Source organism: Schistocerca americana, chromosome 9 (genome assembly GCF_021461395.2).
Source record: "Schistocerca americana isolate TAMUIC-IGC-003095 chromosome 9, iqSchAmer2.1, whole genome shotgun sequence".
Lineage (NCBI taxonomy): Eukaryota > Metazoa > Arthropoda > Insecta > Orthoptera > Acrididae > Schistocerca > Schistocerca americana.
This window is the reverse complement of record NC_060127.1, coordinates 16,250,977-16,266,118: the sequence shown is the minus strand read 5'-3', so window position 1 is coordinate 16,266,118 and position 15,142 is coordinate 16,250,977. Positions and strand designations below refer to the sequence as shown.

The following is a 15,142-nucleotide window of genomic DNA, read 5'->3' as shown; positions in this document are numbered from 1 at the left end:
GTAGCATGACCTGTCCCCGTGCTCACCGACCAAGTACAACAGTCATGAAACTCCAACCCCCAAACTGACATTCGGCACCTGTACAACGCAAAGCATGTACGTTTGCATGCTTTCAGTCGACACTCTGACGATTATACCAGTTATTAATGTAGCAGCATTTCACATTCGCAATGGCTTATCTCGCGCTTACACTAACCTGTCAGCCTGAAATGCTAATCATGTAAATGTACCCTACTGTCCATTAAAATTGCTACACCAAGAAGAAATGCAGATGATAAACGGGTATTCATTGCACAAATATATTATACTAGAACTGACATGTGATTACATGTTCCCGCAACTTGGGTGCATAGATCCTGAGAAATCAGTACCCACAACAACCACCTCTGGCCGTAATAACGGCCTTGATACGGCTGGGCATTGAGTCAAACAGACCTTGGATAGCGTGTACAGGTACAGCCTGCCCATGCAGCTTCGACACGATACCACAGTTCATCAACAGTGGTGACTGGCGTATTGTGACGAGCCAGTTGCTCGGCCACCATTGATCAGGCGTTTTCAATTGGCGAGAGATCTGGAGAATGTGCTGGCCAGGGCAGCAGTCGAACATTTTCTGTTCCCAGAAAGGCCCGTACAGGACCTGCAACATGAGGTCGTGCATTATCCTGCTGAAATGTAGGGTTTCGCAGGGATCCAATGTAGGATAGAGCCACGGGTCGTAACACTTCTGAAATGTAACGTCCACTGTTCGAAGTGCCGTCAATGCGAACAAGAGGCGACCGAGGCGTGTAACCAATGGCACCCCATACCATCACGCCGGGTGATACGTCAGTATCACGATGGCCGGCCGAAGTGGCCGTGCGGTTAAAGGCGCTGCAGTCTGAAACCGCAAGACCGCTACGGTCGCAGGTTCGAATCCTGCCTCGGGCATGGATGTTTGTGATGTCCTTAGGTTAGTTAGGTTTAACTAGTTCTAAGTTCTAGGGGACTAATGACCTCAGCAGTTGAGTCCCATAGTGCTCAGAGCCATTTGAACCATTTTTTTTAGTATCACGATGACGAATACACGCTTCCAATGTGCGTTCACCGCAATGTCGTCAAACACAGATGCGACTATCATGATACTGTACACAGAACCTGGATTCATCCGAAAAAATGACGTTTTGCCATTCGTGCACCCAGGTCCGTCGAGGAGTAGACCATCGCAGGCGCTCTTGTCTGTGATGCAGCGTCAAGGGTAACCGCAGCCATGGTCTCCGAGCTAATAGTCCATGCTGCTGCAAACGTCGTCGAACTGTTCGTGCAGATGATTGTTGTCTTGCAGACGTCCCCATCTGTTGACTAATGGACCAAGACGTGGCTGCACGATCCGTTACAGGCATGCGGATAAGATGCCTTTCATCTCGACTGCTAGTGATACGAGGCCGTTGGGATCCAGCACGGCGTTCCATATTACCCTCCTGAACCCACCGATTCCATATTCTGCTAACAGTCATTGGATCTCGACCAACGCGAGCAGCAATGTCGCGATACGATTAACCGCAATCTCGATAGGCTACAATCCGAGCTTTATCAAAGTCGGATACGTGATGGTACGCATTTCTCCTCCTTACACGAGGCATCACAACAACGTTTCACCATGCAGCGCCGGTCAACTGCTGTTTGTGTATGAGAAATCTGTTGGAAACTTTCCTCATGGGAGCACGTTGTAGGTGTCACCACCGGCGCCTACCTTGTGTGAATGCTCTGAAAAGCTAATCATTTGCATATCGCAGCATCTTCTTCCTGTCGGTTAAATTTCGCGTCTGATGTGTGTGTGTTTAAGTGTTCGTTCCTGTGTATGCGTTTTGTTTACGTCGGAGACATGGTTATGCTAAGACATTATGATTTCCTTGGCAGATATTAAATCCAGATCCAAATTTCAGCAACCTCCTCCCTGACCACTCACATTCACACGTGCCTTCAAAATGTCTGAACAGAAACATGAGAGAGAGAGAAAACAGAAACGAGCAATCGTTAGGTTAGGATAATTTACCACGTTAGGTCGGCAACACCGACCTAACAAATAAGAAAAGAGGCACCAACTGATCGAATAGTTTTGTCATAAGTCACTTGATATGTTTCCTGTCTCCTCCAACTAAGCATCGTGAACGCAGTTATGTGCAATCTCAGTTGCAGTCGCATCGTGAACCTCAGGAAATTAATAGTTTGTATTGTCTTTAAGATCTCGTCTTCCACGCATAATCGTCCTAGCTAGCCACACAAGCCGCTGCAGTACTTGGCCCGTGTGGAGACGCGCTACAACCTAGACTTAGCATTCTTTGAATAGCCAATCAAAAGATCAAAAGACGAGTGAGAGAGGGAGACAGAGACCGTGTGTGCGTGTGTGTGTGTGTGTGTGTGTCCGCAGAGGCGCTCGCGAACTTGTTCAAGCGACTCACACAAGGCGGATGGTCTTAAGGAGTGAGCGACGAGGTGACGGTCGAAAAACCTCTAAAAACTTTTTATTGCCGAATTCGCATGTATATACATTGAAGAATTATTCCCCAAAATGTTTTGCGCTAACTATAAAATGTGACATTCTGTGAGCGTCTGAAGCCAAGTTGCGCATAACACAAAACGCCATTTCCACGAGTCTTCACCCCTATTTATACCGATTTGAGAAAACCTGATTAGCTGGAGCACTGTTTGGGGCGGTTTCAGTCAAAATATGAACGAGAGTTTGAGTAATCTCATTTGGAGATGCGTTTCAAAAATAACATCCAGCTGAAGCGAAATTGTCAACACGGCTTCATATTTGCCCAGTAGGCCGTACTGCATTAATGCCTGTGGCAGATGCCCTTCGAATCTAAATCGGCGACGAAATACGACGACTCTATAAAGACAGGGACGCCAGGGGCGTTGTGCTCAGCGACGGCTTTCAAGACGAAAATGGGGGCTTATCAGGTCAAAGTAGCAGAAAGCGGCCACCCAACTAGCCGGGGCGACAGTTATTATGGAACAGGCATCGATGCTATCCCGTAAGTTTCAACCTTTGTCCCTTTCTTTATATGATAAATACTTTCCAAACTTTAACACATTGACTGCCACGTGAGTTAAATATAACTCACTGGAAGTGTTCTCTTCGGGCCACGTATAGTAAATACAACTCACAGACATTTTTCCGTTTAAAGCTCCGTGGTGCAGTTGTAACTCACAGGAGCTTGCTGTGACTCTGTGTTATAGTAGGTTATGGCTCCAGTAACGAATCACGTACGCGACCTACGGTTGTCAAGAGCTCAAGAGTAGTTATTGACATTTGAATTCGTGAGTTATATATAACTCTCATGGCTCAGTCGTATTGGACTTTTCTTCTTTTTGCGATTTATTTATTATTTAGTTTGACATATTACTTACACAGTAGATTGCAAATCACATACAGTTTTATTTACATTCTTCAACTCTAATTGCAACAACAATGAAACTGAAAACTTTGATGTCATTCCACTTTGTTTCTCTAACACCTGTATGCACTGTGCTTTATGAAAAAACACTCTACGCGAAAATATGAGTCACAGGTCTTACATTTCGATGCAGTTTGTTTGCATTTCTTGACAGCTTGGTCTCGTCCAAATTCATTCATTTTTTCGTAGCACACTGTACACATACGTCTGGCTGTGCTCCCATGTACAAATTAGTTTGTTGAGTCAGATATTCTAAAATTTCGTCAGTTACAAAATATTTGAAGAAATCGTATGGTCTCTTGCCTTTGAGAGTTAGTGCAACAGAAGCATTTACACCAGAACTGGAATGAATAAATGTAAAGTTTTTCATATTTTTATACGTAACTGGCGCCCAGACAATCTCATTAGAATTTGATCTAAGCGTGTCATCTTCATCCTCAGAACTTTCTGATATTACGCTTGCTTCAGTTGAACCTGAATCAACTGCAGTAGTTACGGCACTAACACGGTTAGAGGTGCATTGTTGCCTGGTTTTTTTACAGCTGTGAAGTCTGGTTCTTTGACTGAATGTGGACATGAACCTCTTCTTCCTACCTTCACTGATGTGATTTTATCATCAGAACTTCCGGTTTCGCTTCTGGTCTCCTCTGGTAAAAATTCGCCTGAGCTATCACCAAATAAAGACACAGAATATCCATCACTTATGTCCATAACTTCATCTAAAAGCTGCTGTACATGCCTTTGTTCATCTTCATAACTTCTTCCTGACATTTTCTTCTGCCTCAATATCACTTTGTTACGGAGCAAAGAACACTGAATACAGACTGTACCAACAATGCAGGAAAGCAATAATGGAACTGTACACAAATAATGCTGTGGAATGAAAAACTGACAGGAGTACAAACCTAAAATTATTAGTGACATAGCAAATGACACACCTGGTACCTTTACTGGAAGCAGGTTTGGATGGGGTTGGGATTGTTTGGGGAAGGAGACCAGACAGCGAGGTCATCGGTCTCAACGGATTAGGGAAGGATGGGGAAGGAAGTCGGCCGTGCCCTTTCAAAGGAACCATCCCAACATTTGCCTGGAGTGATTCAGGGAAATCACGGAACCGTCTTCCTCCCGAATGGGTACCTTTACTCTGCGGCCGTGTGAATCACATGTAATTCACCCAAAATAATTTCAATAAAGGTACTGAAATGCCATATTTTCACTTTATTTGCACTTAACAAGTTTACTTGGAGCAAACTAAAGCAGGACTATACCATGGCAGTCAATGTGTTAAACTCGTTTGTCTCAAACCCTCTTTTTCGGCATGGCTGCCGTTGCCCACGCTACAATTTTCATCTGATTTTAATGATTTCTGGTCTCCCTTAAAGCAAACAGAATTCTCTTCAGTTCATCCTAGCCGATTTTTTTAATGTTGATATTTAGTATTTTTTCGGCCAAAAAAGAGGGTTACAAAAAATGGCAATTTTTTGACATATTTATAAATTAGGAAATGAGACACTTAAAGTAGTAAAGGAGTTTTGCTATTTGGGGAGCAAAATAACTGATGATGGTCGAAGTAGAGAGGATATAAAATGTAGGCTGGCAATGGCAAGGAAAGCGTTTCTGGAGAAGAGAAATTTGTTAACATCGAGTATAGATTTAAATGTCAGGAAGTCGTTTCTGAAAGTATTTGTATGGAGTGTAGCCATGTATGGAAGTGAAACATGGACGATAAACAGTTTGGACAAGAAGAGGATAGAAGCTTTCGAAATGTGGTGCTACAGAAGATTGCTGAAGATTAAATGGGTAGATCACATAAGTAATGAGGAAGTATTGAATAGGATTGGGGAGAAGAGAAGTTTGTGGCACAACTTGACAAGAAGGAGGGACCGGTTGGTAGGACATGTTCTGAGGCATCAAGGGATCACCAGTTTAGTATTGGAGGCCAGCGTGGAGGGTAAAAATCGTAGAGGGAGACCAAGAGATGAATTCACTAAGCAGATTCAGAAGGATGTAGGTTGCAGTAAGTACTGGGAGACGAAGAAGCTTGCATAGGATAGAGTAGCATGGAGAGGTGCATCAAACCCGTCTCAGGACTGAAGACAACAACAACAACAATAGTTTCACTTTTTTTTCTTTTGCAAATCCCTACGATGAGTTAAAATTACATCTGTAAGGACCAGAGTGATGTGTTAATTTCATGTTCCAAATAAACACAACCGGAGTTACGGCGACAACCGTCGATCTACCTCCTTTCAGAGCTGCCTCGGGAAAATCCCTATTACACAGTGAAAATATTAATATTTTTCAATAAAAAAATACCAATTAAAACTTCAATGTATGCTTTTATCATTGCAGCGAACCTCATTTGTCTGTTGCAGTCCGGTAAGGAGGGTAAAAACCCTGAATGTGAGCAGTAATTTCGTCCGTCACCTTGTCGTTCCCCCTCAACGCCCGTCTCTCTCTCTCTCTCTCCCTTGTCGATCGTTCCAGCTCCAGGGAGACGGCTCTGTGCCGCCTGTCTCTGACTGCCCCGTGTCTGAGCTCCACTCCAGGGCGGAGGGCTTAAGTCATCCGCTGCTCCTGTCCCCTCCAGCTGCGCCCCGCCACGGACAGTCTTAAGCCGTCCGCACACATACGTTGCTTTCGAACGTCAACGTTGAGCGTCGAATGTGGTGCTGGCCGCTGAGGAACCATGCGACTTCGACATGGTGGCGCAGCTAAAAATAGCGCGCCTCCCTTCCGAATGCGAATGCAATATTCCGACTTCTGAGTGAATGGACTACAACAATAGACAGTTTTACGCAGTAATCGATTGTTAGCATTCATCTGTCGGCATTTCAGTTTATTTCATCAGTGAAGTTAGACGTTCCTCTTGCTCGCCTACAAAATGACTTTCTCGACAGAAGAAACAACGGAAACTGTGGATACATATGTGAAAACAGGTTCGATTAAGGAAACTCGCAAAATTTTCGGGCCCAAGTATTCGGACAGAGAACTACCAACAAAGAGGGCAATACGGAGTATGTATCAAATTTGGTGCACCTAAGAATCAGTGCAAAATGTAAAACGGCAAAGAATTCCTTCAGTTGGCACACCAGAAGTTATTGTAGACATTCCCCGAAGAAGTAATCAAAGCTCAGAGAAGTCTACTCGTAAATTGGCCCAACAGGCGCATGTGAGCAGGAGGAGTTGCTAGCAGAAATAGGGAGTCTTAATTTGAAGTCATATCGAGTGACGATTGTGCAGCACTTACAGGAGGTGGCAGTCAGAAACGTGTAGATTACGGTACCTGTCTTTTGAATAACACCAACGATGGTTTTTTACACCCTTTCGACTACGTCATGAGTAATGAAGCATGGTTTCATCTTTCCGACCATATGAATTCACAGAATACGAGGTACCGGGCGACGGAGAACCCAAACATTGTGTGTCAGCAACTACTCCATGATGAAAAAATCGGCGTTTGGCACCTAAGTTACCACTGGAACGAGTACACGATGTCTTCGCTGAGGAACGAACTGTCAGCAAGCATTTATGGCCACCAAGTTCGCCGGACCTAACAACATGAGATTTTTTCCTGTGCGGACACTTGAAGAGCAAGCTGTATGAAACAAATCCACACACAGTACAGAAGCTGAAAGACAACATCAGCCCTCAAGTTGCCGCCGTCTATATCAGAACTTTACGCCGGGTGTATGTGAATAATATGCCTAGACGCGCACAGCTGTGTATCGATGTTGCAGCGGGTCACTTTCAGAATCATGTATAAATGTATTTTTTGCTGTATCTTTCACTGTAAATAAATGGTAAGGTCATTTCAGCTATTCATTTCTGTAATTTCACTGCATTGCTGTTGTACTTACATGGACTTCTCTTATCTGCACCCATAGTATTACAACATTAATGTAATTTACTAACCCTTGTTACAAAATGTAGACACAGAATTTGAAACTGACTACCCCTGTAATCTGCATTTGTGAAGCTATGTTAATTCTGTGTCAAAGTTCATATAGTAGGTGATCCATTATGTGTGTGGATACGTGTGTGTGTGTTTGTGTGTGTGTGTGTGTGTGTGTGTGTGTGTGTGTGTGTGTGTTCTACATCTCCTGTTAACCCCTAGATCAATTTCAGCCCAACTTGGTACACATAACACTTATTGCCTGGAAAGAAGTATTGGGGGGGGGGCGGTGGGGAGGGAGGTTATAAGTACCACATATCTCCAATTGGATTGCAGGTGACATATAAGGTGGAGACAGAGATTAGAGGAAGAAGGACTCAGACAAGACAGATTCACAGAGAAAGGTAGGAGAAGGAGATGAACAGACAGAGGAGGACGACATGGAGAGAGAGGTGCGGGAGGATCAGATGGATGTAGAGAGATGTGACGAGGAGATGAACAGAGAAAGGTGGGGGAGGAGAGGGACAAAGTGAGGATGGAGTAGGAAGTAGAGGGGGAAGGGCAGATGGACAGAGAGATAGGGCGAGAAGGAGCTGCAGAAAGTGAGGGCGGAAGAGGACAGACAGAGAGAGGGGCAGAGGAGATAGGCAGATACAGGACAAACAGAGAGATGGGAGAAGAAGATGGAGAGAGAGGGGAGGAGGAAATAGAGAGAGAGGGAAGGAAGAGATGGACGGAGGCGCGTGGGGGGAGCGGCGGAAGATGAACAGAGCGGCGATGGAGGGGGGAAGAGGGGATGTAGCAGGTGGAGACGTAGAAGGCAGGTGGAAGCTGAAGAAGGCTAGTTGGCAGGTGGAAAAGGATGTCAGGGTGTAGAGGGAGAGGTGTGCAAGATGAAAGAGAGAGGATGTGAGGAAGCGGGGATGAGAGAAGAGAGGCATGCGGAAGAAGGACAGAGTGTGATGAAGCAAATGGAGGAGGAGAGAGAAGCAGAAGAGGAAACCAGGATATCATCATCATCATCATCATCATTTAAGATTGATTATGCCTTTCAGCGTTCAGTCTGGAGCATAGTCCCCCTTATAAAATTCCTCCATGATCCCCTGTTCAGAGCTAACATTGGTGCCTCTTCTGATGTTAAGCCCATTACTTCAAAATCATTCTTAACCGAATCCAGGTACCTTCTCCTTGGTCTACCCCGACTCCTACCCTCTACTGCTGAACCCATGAGTCTCTTGGGTAACCTTGCTTCTCCCATGCGTGTAACATGACCCCACCATCTAAGCCTGTTCGCCCTGACTGCTACATCTATAGAGTTCATTCCCAGTTTCTCTTTGATTTCCTCATTGTGCACACCCTCCTGCCATTGTTCCCATCTAGCTACTTTCACATCCGTAACCTCAACCTTATTGATAAGGTATCCTGGATCCACCCAGCTTTCGCTCCCATACAACAAAGTTGGTCGAAAGATTGAACGGTGCACAGATAACTTAGTCTTGGTACTGACTTCCTTCTTGCAGAAGAGAGTAGATCGTAGCTGAGCGCTCACTGCATTAGCTTTGCCACACCTCGCTTCCAGTTCTTTCACTATGTTGCCATCCTGTGAGAATATGTATCCTAAGTACTTGAAACCGCCCACCTGTTCTAGCTTTGTTCCTGCTGTTTGGCACTCAATCCGTTTATATCTCTTTCCCACTGACATTACTTTCGTTTTGGAGATGCTAATCTTCGTACCATAGTCCTTACATTTCTGATCTAGCTCTGAAATATTACTTTGCAAACTTTCAATAGAATCTGCCATCACAACTAAGTCATCCGGATAGGGAAGACATTAATTTTTCTGCAGATTATTTTGATGAAACCATAGCCAACACGTACCATAATGGAGTTAGATGACACGGCACATTTTAAAAGAATGTGTTGTGTCTAAACAAGGCAGCCTAGACACAATGAGAGGAAGCCGAACGGCACGCGCTAAGCCAAAGCAGGGTGCGTGAGATCTGAAACAGGATACGTAATGAATGCTATAAAGAAAAGTACGTAGCTTCTGGAATACTTAACTTTAATCCATCCTTTTGGTACATCTGGAGATTGTGGCGATACAAGTGAGACTCTTTAGATACATGCAATGTTACTAATGGCGCCTTGCTAGGTCGTAGCCATTGACTTAGCTGAAGGCTATTCTAACTATTGGCTCGGCTAATGAGCAATGCTTCGTCCATGTAGTAGCTAGCAAAGTCGTCCGTACAACTGGGGCGAGCCTAGTCCGTATCTCGAGACCTGCCGTGTGGTGGCGCTCGGTCTGCGATCACACAGTGGCGACACGCGGGTCCGACATGTACTAATGGACCGCGGCCGATTTAAAGCTACCACCTAGCAAGTGTGGTGTCTGGCGGTGACACCACAGAATGAAGTGCAGTTTACCTTTTACTTGCGTTGTTCAGTGTGTCAACCAGGTCGGGAGAATGTGCACTACAGCTAGCAAATATTTTTTGTCGGCGTTTTTCGGAAGCAAAAACCATGCTGCACGGCTGAATACCGTTGATAAATTCAGTAGACTCTCTGGAGTCGTCTGGTATAAAACGACAGAGACTCAGCCGTATACGCGTGTAATGTAAGTGGCCGACGTGCACGCATCCGAAGCGACGGGTAAAAAGCTAAAAATTCGACTGAAATCCGCGGCGCGCTTGATTCTGGAAGCACGCCGGCTTCGGGACGCAGATTGACGACCACTGCCCTTCGCAGTAACGTTTAACGCGACTGGGTTACGTGAAGTGGCCGCGCTGTGCGACTGGGTTCCTCGCAAATGCATCAAATGCTCTGTGCAATGCGAGACGTCTTGTGCCGTCTGTAGGGGCACTGCTCCCTAACACCGTGCCAGCTGCTCACGAGACTCAATGAGGTGTAGGTGTGCCCACCGAGCTCCGCCGCAGAGTTTCGTTGCCTTTCGAGACTTCTCTTGGGAACGGGTGGACGGGTCAAGTTAAAGTTTACGTCACATAATAACAGCTACGGTCCCTTGGCGGTATAATGGTTCAATGGTTCAAATGGCTCTGAGCACCTTGGGACTTAACATCTATGGTCATCAGTCCCCTAGAACTCAGAACTACTTAAACCTAACTAACCTAAGGACATCACACAACACCCAGTCATCACGAGGCAGAGAAAATCCCTGACCCCGCCGGGAATCGAACCCGGGAACCCGGGCGTGGGAAGCGAGAACGCTACCGCACGACCACGAGCTGCGGACACGGTATAATGAAAATTAGCTTCTCTAAGTCATTGGAATCAAAAGATACGGCCATTTATGTCAAAGATTTTGATACAAACTCACTCATCGAAATCTATAGGGTACTTCTCCTCGACGCATAATCAAGAAATTTGGCAATAAACAGCGTTTCGCAGTACAAGCAAAGGGGGAAAAAATGAGAAAATTGTTAATTATTAATTACATCACACGAGAAAATATTTTTTTGTGTTATTTCTTGTCCGACTTTACACTTGAAGACGGGCCACTGTGGCCGAGCGGTTCTAGGCGCTTCAGTCAGGAACCGCGCTGCTGCTAGGCCGCAGGTTCGAATCCTGCCTCGGGCGTGGGTGTGTGTGATGTCTTTAGGTTACTTAGGTTTAAGTACTTCTAAGTCTAGGGGACTGATGACCTCAGATGTTAAGTCCCATGGTGCTCAGAGCCATTTGAGGCTTTTTTAAATTTTTTTAAAACTTGAAATTAAATATTTTCGCAGGTCTTGGAATCCCTGAAAAGCGGCATTTGAAGCTGACTGTGGAACGAGTCTACTGCCGCCAACATACATTGCGCGGAAGGATCACGAAGATAAGATACCGGACAATAAGGCGCATACGGAGGCATATAGACTGTCGTTTTTCCCTCGGTCAATGTGCGAGTGGAACAGGAAAGGAAATATATGTGAAGACAGTAACTTGTTCTCGAAAGAACGGTTACTGTTGGTGACCGTGCAGCTTTTCCCTGGAATGAATGATGACTAACTAACAACCTCAGCTGCCAATAGGTGCTGTTGATATACCTCGATGTGAACAGCTGAAAATGTGAGCCCCGACCGGGACTCGAACCCGGGATATCCTGCTTACATGGCAGACGCTCTATCCATCTGAGCCACCGAGGACACAGATGAATAGCGCGACAATACATATGCAGAATTGTGGACGGTTGGGAATCTGAGTCTCACGGGAAGCGTGCAAGGGATAAGTCCCTGCAGTCGCGCTATTCATCTGTGCCCTCGGTGGCTCAGATAGATACAGCGTCTGCCATGTAAGCAGGAGATCCCGGGTTCGAGTCCCGGTCGGGGCACACATTTTCAGCTGTCCACATCGAGGTATATCAACAACACCTGTCGGCAGCTGCGGTTGTTAGTTAGTCATAATTTATTCCAGGAAAGGAAATGACTAGTATTGACACAAGGTACCCTCCGCCACGCGCCTTGCAATGGCTTGCGGAGTATCTATGTAGATGTAGATGTAGGTGTAGATCGACATATTGCCAGTATCATTGTCGATAGGAGGTTAAAAAGGGATCACTGTCTACACACCCAACTAAGTTTGTACCGAAACCTCAGTTTGCGAGTCTTACTCGGATCTGGATAATTTTTTACTTATATAAACACGTGTAATCTGTGATGTCGATAAGTAGACTACTAGCCATTAAAATTGCTACACCAAGAAGAAATGCAGATGATAAACGGGTATTCATTGGACAAATATGTTATACTAGAGCTGAAATGTGATTACATTTTCACGCAGTTTGGGTGCATAGATCCTGAGAAATCTGTACCCAGAACAACCACCCCTGGCCGTTATAACGGCCTTGATACGGCTGGGTATTCAGTCAAACAGAGGTTGGATGGCGTATACAGGTACAGCTGCCCATGCAGTTTCAACACGATACCACCACTGGCATATTGTGACGACCCAGTTGCTCGGTCACCATTGACCAGACGTTTTCAATTGGTGAGAGATCTGGAGAATGTGCTGGCCAGGGCAGCAGTCGAACATTTTCTGTATCCAGAAACGCCCGTACAGGACCTGCAACATGCAGTCGTGTATTATCCCGCTGAAATGTAGGGTTTCGCAGGGATCGAATGAAGGATAGAGCCACGGGTCGTAACACTTATGAAATGTAACGTCCACTGTTCAAAGTGCCGTCAATGCGAACAGGAGTTGACCGAGACGTGTAACCAATGGCACCCCATACCATCACGCCGGGCCATACGCCAGTATGGCGGTGACGAATACATGTTTTCAATCTGCGTTCACCGCGATGCCGCCAAGCACGGATGCGACCATCATGACGCTGTAAACAGAACCTGGATTCATCCGGAAAAACGACGTTTTGCCATTCGTGCACCCAGGTTCGTCGTCGAGTACACCATCGCAGCTGCTCCTGTCTGTGATGCAGGTCAAGGGTAACCACAGCTATGGTGGAGGAGGAGGAGGAGGAGGAGGAGGAGATTAGTGTTTAACGTCCCGTCGACAACGAGGTCATTAGAGACGGACCGAGCGTAAGCTCGGGTGAGGGAAGGATGGGGAATGAAATCGGCCGTGCCCTTTCAAAGGAACCATCCCGGCATTTGCCTGAAGCGATTTAGGGAAATCACGGAAAACCTAAATCAGGATGGCCGGAGACGGGATTGAACCGTCGTCCTCCCGAATGCGAGTCCAGTGTGCTAACCACTGCGCCACCTCGCTCGGTTTACAGCTATGGTCTCCGAGCTGATAGTCCGTGCTGCTGCAAACGTCGTCGAACAGTTCGTGCAGATGGTTGTCGTCTTGCAGACGTCCCCATCTGTTGACTCAGGGATCGAGAAGTGGCTGCACGATCCGCTACAGCCATGCGTATAACATGCCCGTCATCTCGACTGCTAGTGATACGAGGCCGTTGGGATCCAGCACGGCATTCCGTATTACCCTCCTGAACCCACCGATTCCATATTCTGCTAACAGTCATTGGATCTCGACCAACGCGAGCAGCAATGTCGCGATACGATAAACCGCAATCGCGATAGGCTATAATCCGACCTTTATCAAAGTCGGAAACGTGATGGTACGCATTTCTTCTCGTTACACGAAGCATCACAACAACGTTTCACCAGGTAACATCGGTCAACTGCTGTTTGTGTGTGAGAAATCGGTTGGAAACTTTCCTCATGTCAGCACGTTGTAGGTGTCGCCACCGGCGCCAACGTTGTGTGAAAGCTCGGAAAAGCTTATCATTTGCATATCATAGCATCTTCTTCCTGTCGGTTAAATTTCTAGTCTGTACCACGTCATCTTCGTGGTGTAGCAATTTTAATGGCCATTAACGTATAACGTAAATGGTAGATATATTTTCATTTTCAACACAGTACCGAAAGGGAATTACATGCGATAAAAATAATAAGAAATTAGCACTTGAGAAATGAGTCATCAGACACGCATACCACAACAGGCAAAAAAATAACGAGAAAATTGGCAAAAAAATTAAACCAACATTGACGGAAATTAAAATTGAATTTGCCAAAGAATAACACCTTAATTCGCCAAAAATAACACCGAAACTGACCATAAAATAAAAAGATTTTTCGTGTCACCTTGACAATAACGCATGAATATCGCTTGGCCAATGGCGACGTCACATTATGCTAGGAGTCAACATTTCATTGGTAGTGTAGTAGCAGAGTCCTGTCAGCAAAATTTTGATTCTTGTACGAAATGGTTCAAATGGCTCTGAGCACTATGGGACCTAACTTCTAAGGTCATCATTCCCCTAGAACGTAGAACTACTTAAACCTTACTAACCTAAAGGCAGGATTCGAACCTGCGACTGTAGCGGTGGGGCGGTTCCGGACTGTAGCGCCTAGAACCGCTCGGCCAGATTCTTGTACGTTTCTAGGCAACCGACACGTAAGCAGTAGTTGGAATCTACTTTTAATGGTTAGGCAGGGGAAACCGGTATAGCCAATAAACAGTTTTGTGACCACTGACGGAAACTTCGTAGTGACCAAGGTCTGGCGCTCCGATTCTGCACGGGCACAGTTCCTGCTGGACTACCTGCGGTCTCGTCTCGAGTGGAGTTCGCCGGGCCGCTTCGAGAGCCGCCCATTAGCGCCCCCGAAAAGATAATTGCCCCAGATGGAGAGGGCCCACCGCAATTGGGCAACGCGGTGGCGGCCCCTTCCTGGACTGACGTAACGCGCGCTGGAGGAAAGCTAACGAGCGTGGTTCCGGTGCGCTCGGCCGTGCCATCCGCGCCGTGGACTCTCCAGACAGAGGCTCCAGTGTGTGGGAGGGAGAGAGCTGCGGGCGGCCGCCGGGTGCTTGGCACCAGCCGGGCTATAAAGGGGCTCTCCAGCGCTGGAGGAACACACTCCAGCACGGGCCACACTCCGCACGCTCCGCAGACCAGCTCGGCCGCTCGACCAACCCAACACCCAACTATGAACGGTCTCTTCGCACTGGTGAGTACTTGCGTATTGCGTCCTCCTGTAGTTCGAAGCACCAAATCATCTGTTGGTTGCGAGGCGGGCAGACACCAATACACCCCTCCGTGGGTCTTCTCTGGTGACGATATTATCCAGCAATACTGGCCCGTGTTTTGATCAGAACCGAAGTGGAATCTTCCTGTACGTCCGTCAGGGACCTGAAGATGACGTAGTAAATCGCCGAAACTGGTAGTTTGGAAACTAGACGGCTGAAAGGTGTTTTAATTTGACGTCCTGTATCGAACGGCCGAGTCCCGCAACCATCTCTGAAGAGACGGACATACAGGGTCTCATACATTGGGTTCTACAAG

The 15,142-nt window shown here is 46.4% G+C and overlaps 1 protein-coding gene across 1 annotated transcript in view; it reads left to right on the top strand.

Moving 5' to 3' along the window:
* The window catches only part of LOC124551208, a 53,027-nt gene that overhangs the window by 10,746 nt on the left and 27,139 nt on the right, over positions 1–15,142 (top strand). Inside the window, exon 2 of the mRNA XM_047126199.1 lies at positions 14,348–14,807. Coding sequence (XP_046982155.1) covers positions 14,348–14,807 — 460 coding nt within the window. The remainder of the gene's footprint in view (positions 1–14,347; positions 14,808–15,142) is intronic.